This window comes from Saccoglossus kowalevskii, chromosome 5 (genome assembly GCF_978046115.1).
Source record: "Saccoglossus kowalevskii chromosome 5, keSacKowa6.1, whole genome shotgun sequence".
Taxonomy (NCBI): Eukaryota; Metazoa; Hemichordata; class Enteropneusta; family Harrimaniidae; genus Saccoglossus; species Saccoglossus kowalevskii.
In genome coordinates, this window is record NC_140645.1 from 20,091,062 (window position 1) to 20,114,603 (window position 23,542).

General features: G+C 36.0%; 1 protein-coding gene across 2 annotated transcripts; it reads right to left on the reverse strand.

Annotated features, from left to right (window-relative positions):
• Positions 1–23,476, reverse strand: LOC100377155 (ATP-dependent RNA helicase cgh-1-like). Of its 2 annotated transcripts, none has more exons than XM_085499209.1 (10): positions 23,434–23,476; positions 17,156–17,451; positions 16,759–16,822; positions 15,746–15,980; positions 13,517–13,660; positions 11,366–11,460; positions 7,932–8,054; positions 7,076–7,204; positions 5,789–5,969; positions 1–5,644 (listed from the first exon to the last, which is right to left on the reverse strand). In XM_085499209.1, exons 2-10 carry the CDS (start codon positions 17,257–17,259, stop codon positions 5,355–5,357), a joined length of 1,365 nt encoding a protein of 454 aa, XP_085355335.1. In that variant the 5' UTR covers positions 17,260–17,451; positions 23,434–23,476; the 3' UTR covers positions 1–5,354. The 2 variants fall into 2 exon arrangements, with proteins under 2 accessions (XP_085355335.1, XP_002730663.1); XM_002730617.4 differs by having other exon boundaries at positions 23,361–23,473.
• Between the last annotated feature and the right edge of the window lie 66 nt (positions 23,477–23,542).

Consider the following 23,542-nt stretch of genomic DNA (forward strand, 5'->3'; position numbering starts at 1 on the left):
TTGCAGGAGAAGGTACGTGTGCTTTTATTGAACTTGTAGGCAGAGAAAGAACGAGCTCACTCTCCCAAAACAATATCTGCAAAACAAAATCATATCTTATTGCAAATAACATTACAATCATTTTAGGAAGACAGCATAGGTTTAAAGCTGAACTGAAGATACCATTCTGTTAAGAAATGAATACTACATAGCGTTTTGCTTTGAAAGTTTTTAACAGGTGTGTAACTAAAGAAACTTCTCCTGCTTTTTTTAATTTTATTTGTTAGCGCCAATTTCTGGATGAAGAATTCCGACTGCAATTTTTTTTTTAATCGACACGGGTCAGCTTGCTGGATCAGAGACTAGGCAAGTCGAAAATCCTGTTAGGATAGAGTTCAGACAAACTTCAAGTTCGAGCAAAGCAGATGTTACTTAAACTTTATCAATTTAAATTGTCGCACTGTTGGATTTTTCAACAAATTGCTTGTTCACTCAATTAAACAGATTGAGAAGTAGTTACAAACTTGAACCATGACACAAGTGCAGTCAAAATACTACATGCAGAAATTGTGAGGCCTTTGATATCTTTCTATAGCCATGATTCGCAAAAAACAGCTTACAAACTTGTTTACACATCAAAAAGCGTTCGGCATGAGGGCGAAGAAAAGGTTCACTTGCATATAAACCTGATAGTCTGTAAAATCTCTTCAGCATTGTTACTTCGATCTGCTCAACAAGACTGATAATCAATATACTCGATTCAGAGGGTTACAGCACCTTTTCACAATTAAGTTTACCAATTTAAGAACACTGTAGCTAGTCCAATGCCAGTTAACAAATCTAAATGCATTTCTCGCAGTGTTCCAAATTGTCTAATATGAAATGACCAGCAGTTGCAGTACGGTATATTTCACTTATGCATAGTACTGAAAGCACATTCTGTCCAAATATTTTATGTGTGGTTGACACTGTCAGTTTTGAGGCGAGCTGCTACGAGTGCAAGAACAGCGTGCAAAACTGGAAAGGTGAATTATGCATCTCGAGTGCTTTCGCAATTTGTTTTACTTTATCAAATTATAATCTGCACTACAAGAAAATGCTGCAATTACTTAGTTGTTAGGATCTGGATAAACTTAGGAAACAATTCATAGGAAACTAATGTTGCAAGTAACAATGCAGAAGAGATACAAATACAGATGACCTAATTGCCAAAAAAGTTTTGAGAATTCAAATCATGATAGTCAAGTTGAATCACTTGTATTAAATGTACAAAGGTCATCTGGAGAATAACCGATACCAAAGATCGAGGCCACAAGACAACCACTAAGTGGACCAATTCTGTTGCATAAATAAAATGTAAACATTAGTACAAATCTCTATTCTGCACATTACTCTAGTTCACCAAATCTATTGGAGGAGTGATTTTTTTTATCCACAAGAAAAAGAGTCCACTAAAAAGTTTAATTTGGGTATATATGCAAACTTAAGTTTAGTTTCATTTCAAAACAGAATAAAACTAATGTTGAAGACCCAAACTGAATTTTTATTTCAGGGCTAGTCATGTTACGACGTACGAATTTCGAAACTGACATTAACGCAAATATGAACAATTGCAGTGATCATACCAGCAATATGAAAGATATCAAAATAGAGATGTGGGCTGAAGATGTGGGCAGAACATTTTGGAAAGGTACAAGAAGAATCTCATTACTTCTGCAAAGTTGAGTTGCCAAGCACAAGAGAATGTTCAAACAGAAATCTCAGCAACATTACAACACCAACTTAGTCTCGTACTTTAGGTCAGTACAACCCTAAATGCAACAGAATTAAGTATTGATGTGAAAACAAGTTTGGTAAACAAAAAAATAATTTGTTTCAAATAAAAATTGTACAACTGCATAATCTGAATTTGCCACAAGTTGGCTGAAAGTGGAGGGGGCATGACCAGCTGTACAAGAGAAATGATATGGATAATTTTGTGTACAATAGAATACTTTTGGAAGTTGACAGATTGTATTCTACCTACAGTTTACTTGTACGTTGAATTCATGCATGCCGTAAGCAGAAATGCATAAAATCAACCAGCAAAAACCGAATTACCAAAATATTAATATTCACTAAAAAGCATTAAAGCAACAGAGTTGGGTGAAGGACAAAAACCCTCAAGGCAATGTTCAGATTATGCAGTGCGAAAAAGATTCTGCCCCACCATGGGAGTTGAAAAACAGTTTTGACATGGGTGGGCACAATCTTGAGCAGCTGAAAATATCCCAGCCATCAACTGCACAAATTGAGCACCATTTCTTCAAGTGTAGAGGATGCACTGGACACTCGCTACAGAGTGACATTACGATTTTACGTCAAGTACACTGAATGGAATATGAAGGTACATGTATTAACAGTGCATGAACAGTTGATAGCTGCAATATTCGTAAGCTGATTTTTTTTGGGGGGTGCCTGATACATTTGTAAATATCAGATTGCACCAGTTTTGCCCACTTATCACACAAAAATGGTAACCAGCTGAGTGGGCTTTCCTAAACCACTGGTAATTCTAAAACACTGCAAAAGACACAAGTTAATTTTCTGAACGCCGATATGTAAATGCAATGTTTAAAACTACCAGACAATCAATTTTATAGCGCATGAAGCGCATTGAAAAAAACATCCCTATTCAGTTGATATCTAAGGAGTTCCTTTTGTTTGTAAATTTAAGTCAGTACTCTTTCACACTGTTGACTGGTAGATGTTGACCATACATTGTTTACCAGTCACAAGTCGCCAACATTTTGGTAGACTAATCCTCCGTTATGTAGACACACCTGGTTTACATCTACAATTTCCAGTTAGTCATAAAACTCGTTGAATCTAAACTAGTTTGTTGTAGTACATATGGTAATGCATCACCATAGTGAAGATTCGGGTGGGATCTTCCAGCAATATTAATCGGCACTCTGGTTTCTAGTTTTCAAAATACACACAAAGGTGCTTGATCAGCAGCAATGTCAATCTCAAAAAGTGTAATCTTCGAGTCCAAGTCCAATTGGATTATATACAGTACGTTATTCCATGTTGCAATGTACACGAGAATGCCTTATAAAAGTTATGCCACCTGCAAAGTCTTTTTCCATATCCTTCTGGAGCAATTTTCGAGTGCATTTATTTGCTTCCATAATCGCAGGTAATAATGTCTCGGGACAAGATGGTCCTGAAGTTCAACACCTAAGTTTCTTGTGTCTGGAATCCAGAGAGCAGTATGGAGTCCTGCTTATGTAATGGTTCCACCAGACAAGGTGATTTGCATCTCGTCATACTTGTAATCTGTCAACTCTTGCATGCTGCTGTACTGTATCAAGAGCTCGGGTAATAAATAGCCTCTGGGAGCAGCATCTTGATTTGTGCATCTTCCACAGTTAACCTTGGCATAGTTTATACACAAACTTCATAAAAACCTTAAATTTCATCACTCGTCTGATGCACTGCACTGCATTTACAGTCTACTTAATATCTCGCAGTTTCGACAGTAGACTTCACAAAATGGCAGTCTGTTCACAACCCAAAACTCAACCCCACATCCCTCTGCAACTAGGGAACTTTTAAACCCCCCCTCCCCCAAATCCCTATTGCAGCTCCTGTATAAAAACAGGATGTCCAGTAAAATCAACAAGATTACATCTTGCTACTGTTGCCAAACTTTTTTTGCATGTACAAGAAAAGGCAACAGTAGACACGCACGACCTAAAAATAAAATTTAAACTTAAAAACCCAATCTTCTTAAAATAAGAAAATATACAGAACTTAACTGGAAAGGACCATATCCATGCTTGCCTTGCGATGGTGAACTTAAATTATTAACCTAGGGTGTTTGCACACTATTGTTCATCGTTCTTCAAACACCGGTCATCTTGCATCACAATACTTGCACGGACTTTCTTTTAAAACTCAAATCAAAGCTGTTTTTTTTTCAAATTTCATTACAAAATGCAGCTGTAAAAAGTAAATTCTCCCAATTTTTTGACAGGTTGTGGGGGAGAACAAGTTTCCTGTTTGAGTAGCAATGTCCAAAATAAACTAAGATTTCCTGCAGGGTTCAGTCACATGCACCAAGCTTCAGCAATTCTTCAAATTACTCTTTCAAAAACTTGATTTTTGGTATTCAGGAAACGGCTCGATACATCTTGCAGAAGAAACTTTAGTGGGGGTACAGTATCAACACTTTATTTTATGTTTCTTTTCAGCTAGTTTTGTTTCTCTGAAAAATCAATATCCCAAGAATTTGGTTTGCAGGATTCTGTAAAACGTGAAAATTTGCTGCGCATCAGCACAGAAGCACCCCTACAATTACAATACTAGATTCATCTCCCACAGTTGGCTCAGCATATCTGAATGCAGCGTTATAAGAGTTTGTCACTCCGTTACCAGTCACACCGGTTTCGGCAAGCTAAATTTTTGTGCCTGTGAGGGTACATCTTCGGAATGCTTGTGCTATTAAACATGCAGAATTACATTTAAAGAGCTTGGTGCATAAATCTGAACATGGCAGGTTACAATGACTTGAAGACTGGGCAGCCTATTTTTGAAATTGGTTTCATAGACTAAAACGTCACTGTAATCTACAACTTAAGAAAAAAAAAAAATCACTGTATTTACAAAATTGTCATCTGTTTTGAACACTTGAGACGACTCTACGAAGCAAAGTTTTGGAATTAGCAAACAATTTTAAAGCTGCATATTACTAAGATTTCAATGTAGGGGAGATTTACCTGAAAAAATTTAATATCACATCATTTCAGGATTCCGTTAACTATACTACATTTAAAAAATAGGCACATCATTTCGTGTATACAACAGAACAAAATTACCCCCCCCCCCCCCAAAAAAAAAAGATTTTTGCAACAATGTTGGAGGAAATGACATTACAGAAATTTGAATGTTTTCCTGCATTTCTGATTCCAAGACTCAGTTTGCTTTGATCATTTTAAAGTCTTGATTGCAAATCTTAATGTAATCATTTAAATCTCATGAAATCAGTTTCAGTCAACTACAGTATTGTAAAGGCCCCATCCCACACCCTAACTAAAAGACAACTTTTATGTCTCCAAATATTGCATCATATTTAACTAGATTAACACAGACAGACCAGGCAACAGCAAAGTTTCATTTAAATGTCTGCCACTTTGTTATCCAGTAAAAGAAAGAATGCCAATTCCAAAACTTTGCTTCATTAAGATAAATAAAACTCTTCCCAAAAAAAAAACCAGAGCAAAATTGATTTAAAGACAACTCTTCTCTCTGGTAAATTTTCAAGCCCCCCTCCCCCCTTTTTTGTCAGAAAAGGTCCGTTGTAATTCTCATTAGGACCATGTTAATCTCATTTACTTTTCTTCATTCTGACCGTCCGCTTCGTCAGGTAATGAATGATATTCTGCGACATACAAGCTTTTGTCGATGCTGCCCGGTATCGGCTTAATTTCCGTGCCGAGTTCACGTTCAATTTGATAAAGAGAAAAGCGGTCTTCATATGTGATGAGATTAAGTGCGATTCCAAGGTGGCCATAGCGACCAGATCTTCCAATACGATGGAGGTAAGTTTCAGCATGTTTGGGAAAATCAAAGTTGATCACCACGTTCACTGCTTGTATATCAATACCACGTGTAAACAAATCTGACAAACAAGAACAAATAAACCATTAAATAATTTTCACCCACTCACAGCAGCATAATGCACAATCAGTAACGTTTGGCAGCCCAAAACTTGCAAAACATAGATGGCAACTGCCATTTACACGCTTTTTTTCCAAATTCTCACCTGAGCATACAAGGTTTCTGCAGGCACCGTTACGGAAGTCATGGAATATTCGGTTTCTGTGTTCTTGTCTCATTTTCGCATGGATATAAAAGCAGGAATAACCCAGCTCTGTAATTTTCCTGGCAAGGAGTTCCACTCTTTGTGTAGAGTTACAAAATATGATTGACTGGTTGATTTGTAGCTGCAAAAGAAAATTTTCTGTTACTTCTACTTTATCCTAACAGGGTGTCAGCCTAGGCTGCCAAATATCTGTTTCACCATTATATTTTCTGTATGCGATGTCAGGGGATGATTATTCTTCAGTTGACAATTAGACTGCAAAGGAGCGACTATGGGTGGGTTTGTTAGTTCGTTCGTTCATTCATTCATTCATTCTTTCATTCGTTCGTTCGTTTGTTTGTTAATTCGTTCGTTCGTTTGTTAATTCGTTGGACACCGAGGAGGGTGCAGTACAAGCGAAGTCCAGCTGAAAAATCTTACATACCTACAAACCACACCAGAGGTTTGTAGCATATTTTTCATGATCACTCACACTGCAATGTAGCCATAGTTTATTTTCACATAAATGAGCAAGAAAGTAGTTTGTACTGTAAATTACAGCTGGAAAATAAATTAAGAGCACACTTCTTCACATATAAATTAAAGACTTAATTCTTGTCAGATTTATGGAAGCCTACGTTTACTACAAAAAGAACTGCCGTTTTTTAAAGAGCCTGGTAGTTGTTATACAAACTCAATGTCCTTATCCTGATGGATATGGTAGCAGTATTAATCACTATTCATGAATTGCCGCTTTATATATTGTAAATTGAGAGAAAAAACAAGTCACTGAAAATGTCAGTATTTGCATTACTTGAAAGCTTGCTTGATAATTTTGGCTGAATAACTTAGTACTGTGAACCGATTCTAACATTGAATATTTGCAGTAATATTTTACTATTACATAAAATGGCAAGTTCCATGCCATAATGCATGCAACACATCAGAGCAGTGCAAAACTTTGTCCACCTTAATCCTTCGAGCATCAACTTTTTTTTTTTTTTAAACTATTCACTAAATAAAATGTTCTATTTCCAGTAATTTTAATCTAGATTTTGGTCCAAAATGACCAAAAATGATATGGAAAATTTTTGATAAATAGGCAAAATGTTGCACCAAAACTCAGGTTGGACAAATTATGGCGGTCAAATGTGGCTTTGTGGTTTGGATAGGACACCAACATAGTCAGAAATGGGTCACTGAAACACCACAGCTGCACTGCATCGAAAGCTGTATTAATATTCTTACCTTAGAAAATAATGTGTTCAGACAATGTACTTTTTGCTTCTCTTGTACAAAGGCGTAATATTGTGTAATACCTTTCAATGTAAGTTCATCCATGAGATTTATTTCATATGGTTTGTTTAAATGACGTGTCTGCAAAATAATATTCATCAAAATTAGAGTGCAAACACATGACACAAAGCCACAGTACTTTGCAGACAGACGCAGAGTAAACAAGAGAATTTGGGTTGACAGCCTCATAAGCAGCTAGCCAACAGACAATTCAGGAGTGAGAGCAAGCAGGAATAATCAACACCTTGTGAGTAAGTAACTGTTCGATAAAAAGAATTCCTCATACTAACAATATTGTATTTGCTCCATCAGAAGCGCATGACCAACAGAAGTGCACATAAAATAAAAATCCCACTTGTTATACACTAAATCATTAAAATATGACTTATTTAATGAGAGTTCCTTAGGGCCTTCTTTCTCACAACTAATCCATACCTTGCCCTTCAACCTTTTCACCAGCAGTTAGTTCCTTTTTTCATCACAAATTCATGGACAAAAAAGCCAAATTTGTTTTGGGTAAAAACTGAAAATTTACTCAAATTTTGTCTGCTGGCACGGAAATTAGAATGAAACAAGTGCGAAAGAAATTGGGCAAGAAACACTGGTTGTCAAAAAAGGTTAATTGTATATTCACTGTTCAGGGCAGTGCTTAGGAGATGCATATACAGTAACATTTGGAGGTGGTACAGTATTATAGGATTCAGGTTGGGGAGGAGGGAGGGCTCAAGGAACTCTTTCCTTTCATTTTGACCACAAAAATAACATTTACACAAGCATGCACTACTACACCAATCAAGTTGTTACTTACCATAAATTCCTGTACTGACAAAGGAAAAGTTGCAGAAAACAACATAATTTGTCTATCATTTGGGAGGAAGTTTATGCACCTGTCTAGCATATTCTTGAAATCTTGTGATAACAGTTTATCAGCCTAACAAGACAACAGAAAGATTGTTTTAAATACCACAATGAGATAAGTAATTATTATTGTAGTAGTTTATTATTGTAAAATAAATAGGTATACAAAACAGGAATGGGACATTCAATTTTCTAATTTTGATATTAAATGTCAACATTGATGCTGCAGAGTTGTCCAGACTGTTAACTTCCTTGGAACTTTTTAGAGTAGTATAGAGTTAAGGCACTCCACTACTGTCAATTTTTTTTTTTTGTCTCGCCCAAGTAGCAGCCTTAGTAAATAGACTATTCAATAAAATTTTCATCGGAAATTCCAACACTCAAAACAAATACAAAGCCAAAACCATTCTAACATTAAAAATCATTTGCATTTGCAATTCACACCATCAATTATTCATTATAGTCCCAAGGCCCGAATAAAACTATAATTGCTGAGTGAATATTCAGACCATCAAATATTTCACAATATTTCCAAGACCCCAATGAAGCTATGAATATGTGCAACTTGAAACAGAAACATCTTAGATGAGCTGTGAGAAATTAAATGAATTTAGCATTGAGTGGTTTGATTACTGTGAAATACTTTATTTTAGCCGGAATTAATTTTCACTTAGATTTGTTGAGTGTATTATATGCAGGCCTTGCCGTCTATGGCTTATCGCTCACGCAAGAGGCTCACGAGGCGAGCTAAAAAACACTCGCCTAGCACAAGCACAGTCCCTCGATAGAGAGACTGAAACAAGCATCCGGGGAAGGTGATGACGACGATTGAGAAGGCAAGTGAATCAACCAAATCAAACGGCCCTTTTCAGGGCCATGAAATCCTCTAAAAAGAGAATCGTTTTTATTAATATTACAAAATAAATGTGTTTAGTTTATCACCAAAAATTAAAATTACAAGAGTATTAAAAGTATAAGAGTTCAAGCGGAGTTCATGATGCGTTGTCACTAAGGATAACCGTTGACATCAAACGTAGCAACGCCAAATTCTATTGGCAGGTAAAAGCTTGGTATTTAATTTGTAACCAATTAGAGCATGGGTAACATACTAGTAGTCAATGTGACGTCACAAGGTTGGGAGAATACAGCTTTTGCGATCGGATCAAGATTTTGCGTGGAATCTAGCCAGATTTTTGCACGTTTTTCATGAGTTAATACAAATATTGCAAGTATTTCTGAGTTTCCGCAATATCACCGATAAATTGAAAATTTGTTGTAGTTGGATCGCAATTCATTAATTTTTTCCATTGAAAAATATGTCGGCCGACTGGGACCGGCGATGCTAAATACGAACTCTGGTATTATTTATACATGTCGAGTGACAATTAGCCTGCGAAGGGTTCTAGCTAGACTGGCGAAGTCGTGACTTTGTTTTACAAAAAAAAATATTATTGTCAATTTAGCCTTTTTAACATGATCGCAAAAACTAGCGTGACTGCGGTTAGGTTAGTTTTCGCACAGTCCCTCTATCAAGTAGAGGGACTGTTTTCGCGATCACGCTGAAGGAATAATTGAAAAATAATTATTTCTTTTTGTAAAACAAAAAAGAAGTCCCGACTTTGCCAGTCTAGGTTCTAGCATTCGTTTGGCAACATTCCTAAAGTGGAACACTGGGGGAGATATTGGATATCGTCATGTGGAAACGGATGAGGGTCAAACACTATGGTGTAACCTCTGTGCCAAATATATGCAGAAAATTCTGGCCGATATGACCACCAAAGGGCAAGCCAAAAAAGACCTAATGATTTACGTTAATGGAACAAATAGCGTGACAGAACATAATGTCTCTAGACATTGGTCATCTGACAATAACATTGATCCTCATTAAAATGTGAGATTGATTGTGACACATGGTTCAATTTCAAAGTGAGTTGTGCGATTTAAAAATAAATATAAAAAAAATGACAACATGTCTGTAGTATTTTATTTCCATAATAATTTATTCACTATAAATATAGTCATAGGCAGTTATAGTTAACTAAAACACCCTGGTCCACCCTTATTGCAAATCATATAATTTTCTAAAATCACTCGCCTCACTGCTTTTAGGCGAGAAATTTGTAATCACTCCCATAACTTGCCTCAGTGCTTGTAGGAGAGCAATTTTTCACTCACCATCCATTTTCAAAAGGCAAGCACTGTATATGGAGTTTAATTTCACTGATTTTTGATGAGTTGAATGTAAAACAGACAAAAAGACATTCGCTGAATTTTATTTTCACTGAATCATCCCTTCAGCGTAAATAGCAGAAATTAATTACCAATACAAGCATAAAATAAATTATTTTACAGTACATAGTGCTACTGTAAGTTGATACACACACAGCTGTCTGGTGCATGTGACCTCTCCATGATTTGACAGCATACATTACATGCCTCATAAAGTAAGCATGACATGTCTATTATAGTAAATTGTGTCATTACACAGTAGCATGCAACTGAAATTGACTTGCTGAATTAACAGCTCTTGGGAAAGTTGCTACAGAAACGGGGAGGGGGGGGGGGGCTGTGTTAAGCAATAACTTCAGCCAAAGTAAGCGAGAAATTTAAAAAATCCCTTTAACTATTTAAAGAGTTGAAACATTGTTATTCATGCAAATCTGATGAATAGTTTTTTCTTCTTAATAAAACAAGTCATGGTCAATGAAATAGTCTCTGTATAATAGATACGATACGTATAAGACCTAATGTGTAAAGTTCAGTGTTCTAGCCAGCTCAATTTAAGTGCTAGTCGCTAAAATGTATTCATGTACTACCCATGAGCTAATTATTATTCATTTTTGTCATCCTAGTAGTTACTGTTTAATTATTTTAAGCTTATTATAAAAAATATTACAATGTGAAATTAATCCGCTTTGATGAAGAATAGATACTTTTTTCAGAATAGCATTTAATTGTATCCACAGTGTCAAGGAAAATGGCCATGGTCTATTTTGAAGACACTTGACAGCTTTGGTTATTCTTGACCCCAGAATTGACACCTCATTTTTCTACCTTGCCATGGAAGTCTATTGGGCAGTCACCGCTGAAGAAAAAAGCCAAATTTACTCCTCAGTGTAAACTTTGTACATTCAAATTTTAGTATACAAGCACGTATATATTTGTTTACTTCGTTTAGGAATACTGTGATTTGAAATTGGTGCAATTTATGTGTGAATATCAAAGGCACAGTAGTCACTCGTGTGTTCAACATGGGTCTCATGCACCATTCACAACTTGCATAAAATATAAAGTGCTTGCGCACAATTTGAATTTAAATGTGCAATATTTGTCACTTTAACGTAACTATGATCTGACAAAAAAAAAAAATACACAGGTACCTACTTCATCAAGGCAAAGAAATGCACATTTGCTCATCTTGGCAACTCCTTTGTCCATTAAATCCAATATACGACCTGGAGTTGCTATTACTATATGTACTGAAAGAAAAAGGGACAATGTAAATATAAAGCATAGATATTTATCTATGCATAACATTGAATAAAGCTACCACTAACAAGAATGTGCATCTTGTATTTATATGTGACCCCAATCAGATTATGGATTTTACTTGTCTATTAAGAACCAAGTATTCAGAAAGTGCACTTGAACCGGGATTTTTGTAAACTAGGGAAGAGGGACGCAGCACCCTCATGCCATGGCCATGCGGCACTAACCATGGGGAGCAGATCCTCTGGCAACCATAAAATTCTGATTTACCAGGGATCACATGTGGCCACAGTCTTCAACTATGACCTGTCTGACAGTAATTTTGGAACCCAAGAAAGCTATAGAACGCTCCAATTTAATTTAGAATTATCAAAGAATCCACACCCTGGTAGGGAGAACCCTATCTCCCCAAGGTGGTGGTGCCGCTGAATTGTAATGCTCCCTCAGACTTTTTCAAGGTAAGTTTCTAATTTATCTTGAATATTTTTCTTTTTACTGTAACAGGACATTCAGGCTAGCAACTTTTCAAATGTTACTTATATGACCAGCCTGGGATGACAACAGCTGGTCTTAGACCAACAGGTGAATATCAAACACTGATCACGAGTGGGTTGTAATACAGGACAGGACAGAACAAAAATTCACATTGCATAAGCTTGACGTCACAGACTGAAATGGTTTGATTAGAATTGGGATTTTCAGTGCAGATGATCTATGTAATGTTAAGTTAAAGTCTGGTGCATTTCATTATGGGCAAGTCACTCATAGTTGGTGTTTATGATTAAGGCCAGTCATCACCTATATGCTAAGAAACGGCATATAAATTCACCTAATATTACATTGTAGCGTATCAACAAGATTTTAAATCAAAGCACAGTGCATACTCCATATGTTGGATAAATTAATGAAATTAGTGCTCTTAGCAAGGTCCAGAAAGACTTCAACCATTAGCATATTTCACATTAAATTTGTTAGTCTGAACCTCAATTTACAAAAAGCTCAGACATAGTATTTCTTGCTGAAAAGGCCTCTGACTAAAGTCACAGCAAATAGATTAGAATTCATATTTTAATGAAAAGAAAAATCTGAAAGAATATTATAAATTTCAAATATCAGATTTCCGACGAGATCTAATGAAAGCAAGATAACCACACCTAAATTTTGGCCCTCACATAGTGATCTATTTTTTCCACCATCAAGTTCACTGTTCTTATATTAGGTTACTAAATTAGAACAGTAGACTAAATGAACGTGCGAAAATAGATTATTTGAGGGAATAAAGTCACACTGTTCTTTCACTCAGGATTTCTGTGATCATTCGACTCCAAGGACTATTAATAAGGTAGAAGCCCAGTCATAATTATTGACAAAATTGGTCATAAATCGCATGACAATGTTTATTAGTTTATATGTACAATCATGAAGATAATGTCTCATGGCACAATGAAATTGCATTATTTTGCGTGTTACTGTTATACTTTGAGAAACGTGTCCTGATATTTTTTGAAAATTGCTATTTTTAGAACAATTCCATAGAAGATAATGTTAAAGAAAAATTGCATATTTTTTTTTTACACTTTTCAAAACCTAGATATTTTAAATAATTCAGAACACAAAGCACTCCATCATTAACAATATGATTTTTTTCAGTCTATGTCACCAGGCTAGATTTTGAGATATTGCATAAAATCTCTGCCATAGGATCCTGTGGTAAAAATTTTTATAATAGTGTCAACTTTCCACTAAAATACAACCATCATTTTCTCTCAAAAAAGGCTGGTGACCCCAACTTTTTTTTTAGGTCAATATCCTTGTATTGCCTTGGAGTACAACTTATTGCAAAATGAATAAATACTGGGTTTTTCAATTTATGAGTAGGCTTCTACCTCAACAAAGACAAATTTTTACAAGTTACAAAAACTGTCTGAAGAACTAATGTGATGCTGAATGGCTACAGGCTCATTGAACCATGAAATTGTGTGTTGTGCCAAAGTAAAAAGATTTCTAATATCATGTGATGAAAACATGAGCCAAGAAAGCACTTACCATTTTCATAAAGTCGCATGATATCATCTTTGAGATTGGTCCCACCAGTGGTGACCATGACTCTAGCACCTAGATGTTTTGATAGCTGCTTACATGTGTGGCTCGTCTGCAATGCCAACTCCCTTGTCGGGACAAGTACCATAGCTGCAATTGACAAGAAAAACTTAAAGCGAGATATTGCCTATCCTGCCTTGCCATGCACTCGTTCATAGAGTTTTTAAATAATGACAGGGGATACTTGTACCTTTAGCTTCGATTTTTTTTATCTAGCAATCCAAACTGGCCCCCATATTTTACACCTTATATTACCAAGGGTTATAAATCAGTGTTCTCCACAATCCAAAATAGCTGGTGGGCGGCCTAATTAGCATAATTTTTTTGCATTTTAATTTGCATATCATTTACATACAGCATTCTAGCATTTATGTCATGAACTGCAATACACACTAAGTTATTTACTATTCTCTTTTTAATTTAATTGAAACATGTTACAATTTTTTGAAATACAGATTGGTCACTTAATATTTACGAAATGCAAAAAGTTTGAAATCTGATTTATACGTTTGCAAATTATTCTGCGTTCATGAAATGCATTTCGAGTAACCAAGAGCATGCCAAGAGCAAGTACAAAACATGTAGAAAATATACGAGGTGATTTGTCCCCGACGCCAAAACGGACGATTTGTCAACATAAAACTCGTAAAATTTTTTTACTTGTGGCATCAGTACTCACCCGTGCCGACGGACGGCAAGATGCATTTACGCATGTACGGTCACGATACGTTGCGTTGCGTTGCATTGCATTGCATTTTCACACGTTGTTTTGGAATTCAAGAAAAAATGCTAGCAATCGGCAAAATAAGAGAATCTGCTATGTTCTCGAAAGATTAGACATAAAAAATGGATAAATTGAAAAAATACGTGGAAAAGATAACTAAAATATTATTCAATTACAAATAAACTAAACTAAATCCGGTAAACTTATCCGGCAGCCATGTTTGATGTTTATTACCGCTTTCCAAATTCAGTACACGAACACCCAGAATGCGCTGTTCCCCTATGCAACTTAGATACTAAATCGTTACAGCGCCAACAACGGTGGGTGGCCGACGGTCGTTGAATGGGGTAGGCCAAAATGTCACCAGTTTGCTTTCTCCATGCTGTTTTCACGATGAAAATCGAGCGAACGTTGTAAATACGGCTAGAATTTTAATTTTGTTCGAGTTTACATGCAATCTGCTAATATATTTTCTGTGCATATACATTTTGTTCGTAATTACTTCTTAGTTTCGTGATCGGAAGACGATTATTAAAAATACAGCTGTAAATCGAAACCTCTGTAGTTGCGTATCGCGAGCAATAAGTGGCAACAATATCGGGCGACAATGAATTCAGGCGATTGACACATTGCCATGAATACACTTGATAACTGCTTGCAGACTTCCAGTGGTCATTGTTTATGTTTGGACTCTTGAAACAATAGCAAAATAAAGGGTTGGGCAACTACTCTTTTGTTTAGGCTTGGGAAAAACAATGCAAGCGTTTTACAAATAATTTCAGCTGGATGTACGTTGATGGGCGGGTGTTGAGTTACTAGGCGGCCGTAAAACTAAACTAACCTAAAACCCCTTGTGAGGAACACTGTAGATTGTTGAATAATAAAGCTTACAGTTTAGCCTAGCCCTCAGAGGTCGCACAAGTTGCACCCTCCGAGGTGCTCCAAACCCAACACATGGCAGACAGAATAGTGTAGTTTTTCACACATCCCCTGATGATTTTTTGTCAGTACCAATCAAATTGCAGGAACGTCACAGTGACAGCCATCAAAGAGTAACCATTCACGGCAGAGTTTATTTATTTGTTGACATAATTTGTGATAAGATGCTTGCATATTTTCGCCCAATGTTATGGTGTTACCATAACCACCAAAATGAATATTCATTTAACTCATTGCAAGAAGTGTGAACTTTGCGAATTTGCAGTATTGATCTTGCCGACGCGACATACACCATTTTGTCAGACGTTGACGAGGTCTGATGCCGCTCGGTCGGAGAGGCCTACTCACGCCTACACGTCAGGTTAATTAAGTTTAGCCCAAACAATGACTTGGCTTCAAGGGAGGTGGTTGTCACGCGAGCCTTGTTGATATGGGACTCGTAGCAACGTATACAATGCATGTAAACAATGCATGAAATTCAAAGAAGAAATTTTCATACAGATTCACAATACCTTGTATGTAATCCTTTGAAGAATCTATTCTTTCAAGTATTGGTATAAGATATGAACCAGTTTTCCCTGTGCCGTTCTTAGCTCTGGCTAATATGTCGCGACCGGATAGGGTAACAGGAATGCTTTCTTCTTGGATGGGTGAAGGCTTTTCCCAGCCCATTTCAAATATACCCATCAGAAGCTCGCGATTTAAGCAATAGTCTTCAAATTCATTGCCTTTTGTATTTGTAACATCCTGTTAATGACAATAGATTAAAATGGTTAGGATGCATGGGAACATTTAAATCGCAAAAATTGTTCAATACTCTCCCTACATAAAATACAAGTCTCTTGTTTGTTTTGTGGTTTTCGCAATTTACAACACTCGCATAATTTTATTTTATTGAAAAAAACACCAAAAGACAAACAAAGACTTCATTGCAACAAAGTCTAAACTTTGCCAATAAAAAGTTTGACTTGACTAGCATGACCAAGATGGACTGCTTCAACACTGGTAGCAAGGTGGTTGGTTCCTATCGGTCTGAACACCAAAAATGGATACCCTGGGTGAAATTCATTCACTTTGAGGAACCTTAATTAAGACAAGCAGGTGCTGGTGCTTGGCCATGAAATCTTTTATGACTTTATGACAAAAAGGTAATCACTAAGCCAAGTCTCTCACACTATGCAAATATGGAACAATTTTTGTGACAAAATGCAAGATGGCCTTGCTTTAGTTCTCATTTTTGATTGTCCAAAGTACTGTGAAATATTGATACCAACCTCAATTATTTTATATTGCTAGGGAGTAACTAAGAGTGGAGGTAGCCAGATCGTCAACTAAAATATTGGGAATCAATTTATTGAGGCAAGAGTCATGGGAGAATAATATTTTAAGAGTAAGATTGTAGCATATACCAATATATCTACTATTTGGAATTAAGAATCAAAATTATTTAATTAATATGAGCATATGCAAGGTTGTTCACTCTGAATTCTAAAGCAAGCTTTCAGTATGAAAAAGAAAAACTTACCGAGGTTTTCACCCTCCGGTCGGTGGGAGGTCTCACCAATCCTTTTTTCCAATCTTCTGCATCTCTGATAACAGAAGTAAACTTATTTAAAACCCATTGATCGATGAATTCAGGGGAACAAGTCAACATCAAATATTTTACAATTCGTAGAATACTCTAATCACTACAAGTATAAGATGCAAGTTCCCAATTTGATTGAAGTATGATCGTGCAATGGAAGAGTACATTATTTCAAGAATGGAGTGAAACCAGCTGCTATTTTGACACGGATAAACAGCACTGATCTCCAATCAAACAAATACTGAATTCCGGATTTACTAAGTATGACTACTAAGCAGAAGCTGGCAAGAGTAGACAGCTTTGTTTGTAAAAAAAAAATAATAATAACCGTACTCACTTTAAAGGACCTTTATTTTGCATGGTGTGAGGTGCCATCCCAGGCCGCCCAGCTGGACCTGCAGTGTGGTTGGCCACAGGGCCATCCGTCTTGGCGCTAGCCATTCTTTATAAATCACAAATAAAAATTTATATTGCCTGCTAAAAAAAGTTCAGGCTTGACAGTCTTTCTCTGTACAATATATAGTTCTAAGAATAAATCTGTGCGTAGAAATGTATTTTACAAATATGAACACTGTTCCAATGAAAATTACAGGGTTTGGAAGTCTCTCCTTGGGGGGGAAAATAATCCTCTATCTGAAAGAAAAAAGAAAATTATATTTGAAAACTGTGCAATATAGAGAGACAATACAAGTTACAATTTCTTGTGTTAAAATGAGGATCCCTCGGCAATCACACAAGTACACACAAGTCATACTCCACTGATTGTCCAGGAAATTATCCAAATCAACAAATTGGATTTACCTTGGTAAGCCTGCTAAACTAAAATACTGTGGGGTGTGGGGTAAATGGATTGAATTCTCAGTACTTGATTATCAACAATAATCAGTACAGATACAGGTCTTGAAATTCAACAAAAATTCTACCAGTTTAAAAGTTCTTCGGGTAGTCCATTTGGTTAAGTAAGGATTTAGCAATGCAAAAAATTGCTACTACAAATGATAATAGAAACAGTCTCATGTAAAACAGTTTGTAAACTTCTAGTAGTTGGGCTATTAATTTTGGAAAATGATACCCCGAGACAGGAGTTTGTAGTCTGGGCTGCTGTCAATTTACAGCTCTGGGATATGTTGCAAGATTAATTTATTTTGAGACTGCAGAGCTTTGGGCATGTGGTGCCCAATGCATAAGCATGAATTCAGAGTATCCCCAAGATCTACAACATTTTAAGAGTAGGCGATACATTAGTATTAACATTGGCTACCTTACCTATCTTAAAATCTGTCATACACACTTGATGTGTAAGATAAAATGTATGCCATACACTTGTGAGCACATGTACAATGGCAACCACCTAACTGACTACGTAAACAAGAGTTCAGAGATTCTAAAAATAAATTTTATTTCTGGGTTGTTACAGGAAAATGATTGACAATACAAGTGGGCAGTCACTTGAACACTAAGTTCCAGCGCTCAATACATTAAATAGGAATTTTTGGATAGGACAACTAATTAAGGTAGCGAGACTATTATTTGTGTTGAAAATTACGATTTTCACATTTATTTATTAATTGATGAAATGCACCATAAACTTTCATATGATAAAGTCAATATAACATAGAATGTCATGTAAGTTAGTTAAAATGTAGATTTTCTGAAGGGAAGCAAGGCAGCCTCAGTAGTGTTTTCCAAAATCAGCAACACAGGTTTAATCTGTGTGCCTATAAGTTTCAAAGATAAACTCAAGACAAAGCAATGTTAGGATGTGTTATCAGTAGCTATCTGACACTCAATTAGTGTTTCCAAACATTTGAGTGGTCTGTCTCCGCCCCTGTTTGTTTCACAGATTAGTCATTTGCATATGAATGTGTCAGACACAAGGTCACACAGCCACTGAAAAAAATCATTGATTTTGGTGTTTTCATATGCCGAATTTATCCAATTATAGCTATCCCATTCCTTTATTTTTTTGGTTTCCAATAGCCTTACACATTTGGATGTCCATACACATGGTAAAACAGACCTTGATGGGAAAACAAATTGATTGTGCCGATAAACAAGCTTGAAAATCTTTGCTGTTACTTCATGGACGTTTTCTAGGAGTTTATGTTTTTCAAAATACAAGGTCTTTAACAAAAAATAACGTATACTTATTGTCGTCGGATTAACACCAAATTTTCACAGCTTTAAGGTGACAATGAGAGGAACTTGAATGTGTCCAGACAAACTATTTCATTGATTATTTACCAACGAGTTGTGGTTCGAGTTGGGGGCAATGCGATTAAAACAGTAATTAAAATTCAGGACACTTTTTTAAAACGCGTCGCTTGAATAAAACTGACCAGACATTCAATTTACCAGACTATTGAACAACTAGGAAAAGTGAAAAAAATTCTTATCGCCAGCATATTTGCGTAATTTTTTTTTTACAGAAAAAGTAATTTTTCACCTTTGATTGAGTAACGCGTCGTAGAATGCAGATACGGGCATGCAAAATACACTTGTGAAAAGCTTGAAGTCTGGCGATTCTAAAAATATATACTTTCCCGGGTCTATTTGTAGTCATTTAGTCACAATTAGAAGATGAAAACAAGTATGCAAATAATAGTCCCGCTACCATAAGCCCAATCTTACAGGTGTGAAAATAATACGTGAAATGGAACTTTGATTCACTGATGTTTTGTGAAAAGAAAAATACACATACACCAATGTACTGTAAAATTCCTAATTGAGGTCGCAGCTTTAATTAAAATTCATTTTCAAATTCAAATGCGTGAAGTCTTGGTGCGGCTTTAATTAGAGCATTCACTTCGTGAACAGTGGGAATTTTTTTCAAAAAACAAAAGCCAGAAGGGATAATGATATGCTAATGAGATGCACGACACTCATTGCAACTTTGTTGCGATTCTAAGGCATTTTCGAATTTTTACACAGACAAACTTGTACACAAATGAAATTTCACACAGTATAACATACTGCACAATAAATAATATCAACAAATTGTATGCATTTGCAGATTACGGAACTGTATACTACAATCTCTTGAATAGACTAATTCGTTAGCACCGGTATAAGTCACAAGTGAGAGACAGTCGTCTGACACAGTCGATTGCGGCATGTTCGACTTCCGGCAGAGTGACTGTACATTCCAAGTTTAATTCAGACATCGGGGAAATTAAAAAAGTCAATCAAAAAAAAAATATTTTCGCATGATAACAAAAAAAAAATACTCAGTATATTATATTATTTAATGTAATATATATTTATTTTCTTATTTTTTTGATAACTCAAAGTATATTCTCAGAGAAGTCAAAACAAAAACGAATGCATTCTTAGTAGCAAATGATCACGGAAACGGTCATGCTGCTTTTCACACAAGTGAATAACTTACTTGTTTTCAAAGTGTTACAATTGCTGATTATTACTCAGTAGTGATTACAATAACGTACAAAAAATAAATTCGTTGAATTGTTGTGAAAATTCAACTTAGTTTCACCGCAAGCAGTCACATATAAACACTCGATCCAATACGAGATCTGCCATGTTTGTTCAAACATCTCTCTGTCTCTTGAAACTGTTTTGTAGACCTGATAGGTCAAGTAGCTAATAAACCAATCGAAACGCTGGATCAGTGTTCTCCCCAGGATGTAAACAGCGTGGCGGTCCCGCCACAGTGCTTCAATTTGCCGCCACACTGGTCTGACACCGCCACGGTGATTAGCAAAACCGCCACAGTGCTTCTTTTCATTGGGGGATCTCGTCACGCTGGTTGGCCTGACCGGAACTCAAAATTAGCGACCACCGCAGAAACGCTTCCGACTATTGTCATATTGTTATTATACTTACGTACCGACCGACACGCATCCTGCCAGTCGTGGATAATAATTTGTAAACAATAGACATAGTCGCGTGATGTGGTAGCGGCTTTGAACAATACAAGTCAATTTTGTAAAATTAGCACCTCTTTGTAAGTAAATACTTTCTGACGATAGACGCAGTCTTTAGTTTGAAGGCTAAAATTCTTTCAAAATCAATTCCACCCGATATAACATGGGCAAATCAGAGTTCACGATCAGTTTTACGCTACTCAAGAAAAAAACAACGTGTTTATTGCGTTATTGGGTAAAATACATTTGAACTGTTATCATCGTGAATTATGTAAAAACTCTTCTTTCAATACTTTTTTTACCTTTTAAAAATTTCTAATCACCTCTTTCGAAAACCATCATGCAGTTTTCATCTGAAATTCATACCAACACATCGTGCTACGACATCGCTTTACTTCCGCAATGTAATTTTTATGATCACGATCATTCGGAAAACTTCGGGTTCTACCGGCAATACCATGCGGCATTTTGATTGGTAAATGGCGTTTTTGACCCACCAGGTCAAAGGACACATGCCGGTCAACTAATGCGTCATAACTATCATGGCGGGTCTGTGTTTTCACCGAAGTGATCGAGTGATCAAAAATAATTTCTCCCGATAAAACTAGCTCAAATTTTACGTTTTTTCATATAAAAAAAGAAGTCTTTAATTTTTGCATGGCATCATGACCGAGTAAGAGGAATTATTGGTATAACCGGTGTAAAACATCGCGAAGTAAGTTATGTCACGTCGTAACTTTGATCGTTTGGAAGTGTTATTTGTTCGTTCATTTACTGTAAATGTAAACGTTAGGAGCTGATGGTCAGAATAATAACCAACAATCCGCCAAATAACTACATGATCGATTTTTTAAAGGAGAATATTGTAGTAAATAAGATCATGAAAGTGGTGAACATAATCCTGGCTCAAACGTTTCAAATGAGTTTCATTTAACCTTTTACAATTTATTTGTTTCTTTTTAGTCTGCAGCATTTGCATTTCGAGAATGTTTCATTTTTAAATTCAAACTCTTCTAAATTGTGAAACGTAATATTTTGACTCTAAAAAAAAAAATATTTTCCCTGTGACGGAGCTCATTAATATTACAAAAGTGCCCAAAATAAAAGTGTTTATAACACTGTGTGAAGCAAATAAATATCTGCCACTTTGTTTTTAAAAATATATGTTGTTTATTGTGTGGGTGTAAATGTGCTTTGGTCAATTTCCATTATTATGTAAATGATATGCAAATTAGGCCGCCACAGTGGTTTAAATTTCTGGGGATAACACTGCGCTGGATGGTGCCAACGTGATTACCATAGCTCATTTAAATATGTTAATGTAGTTCAGCGACCTCATGGTAAACGAAACACAGAAGCGATTTACCGTTGTTGTAGTGCGATCGTTTGGCTTTGATTTTGATGGGAAAATGGCACGATTTTTTTTTAAATCAAGAAATTAGTTGTTTTCGAAAGATAAGCTGAGCATTGAAGAAGAATTTAACACTTTTGACGATAACAGCTCATTGTCGAAACGCAGTTTACCCAAGTCACGCTACCCACAATAAACCTGTTCTCTGGAATAAGCGTCAATGACTACGTAAAACCTTAATGAGACTCTAATCCTCAGATTAGAGCTTCAGGAAAGATTAAAATGTTCGAAAAATTTTAAATGGTATATCTTTTTTTGAAATATGTGGTGGCTGGTTTGCGAAAGTTTGGGGTGCGGCTTATATTGCAGACTTTTTCCTGGGATCAAAACTTGTCAATTTCAACATGAAACAATGTCTAAAGTTAGGGGTGCGGCTTCTATTAAAGTTGTGGCCTCAAATATGATTTTTACGGTAATTTCATTCATTGTACTTCACTGTGCTAAACTATTCTCTGTAAACTGTCAAATTCTGATCTTTCTCATAGGAACAATTTTGTGACAAGTTAATGGACTTGACCAAATCTTGGTTTTTTTTATGTTATGTTTGCGGGTAATGTTTATGGCTGTTACTGGACATGCCATACATTTTAATTGAAGTGATGCATAACTACATTGAATCATTACTCCATCCACAGGTGATACAGTCATAGGGATCACAGGTTAAAATTCTCATGCAGAGAGAGTGGGCGTCTAGGACGAAACCAAACCACGCATCATTCGTATTTGTCTAGTCAAGTACTCAAGTAGCAATTACAATGTGTAAATTATTATTATAGTGGGTGTGAAAGCCTCGCAAGCAAATATTCCAGGCCCATTCGTGAACATCATAACAATATTACTCATAACAACGAGATACGTCTCCAAAAATAACATAAACAAGAGCACTATTTGGATTCGAACAGCCGGCGAATACCTGCGCGTGCAAACAAACACTTGTGTCGTCGTTTTTATGTTATGTACTTTTTTGGAACCAACTTAAATCACGATATTGTTTGGCTACTGTAACCCAAAACAAATAAATTTCGATCACGATTAGTCGATTCGAGGACCATGCAATTACATTCTCCCATGTAAACATTGAAATAATGAAAAATTCCTGACGACACCACAAAGGAAACAACTATTGGTCTTGCTGTATTCGGCCATTTTGACAACCTTCGGAAATGTTGAAGGAAACCCGCACTGAGATTGTCTATAAACAAATATTTCAAACTCAATTAAGATGATAAAATACGTATTTGACTTACAATACAAGCGAGCAGTTAAAATGGGATATAGAGTCGATGAATGGTGATGAAAATTACAGCAGTCACCACTTACCGAGAACACAATAACCAATATGGCCGTCGCTATAATTTTCAAAATACGGAAGTCAAAACGAGACTGCATAATTATGCAAATGAATTCAAATGTTTCTGTTTTTTATTTC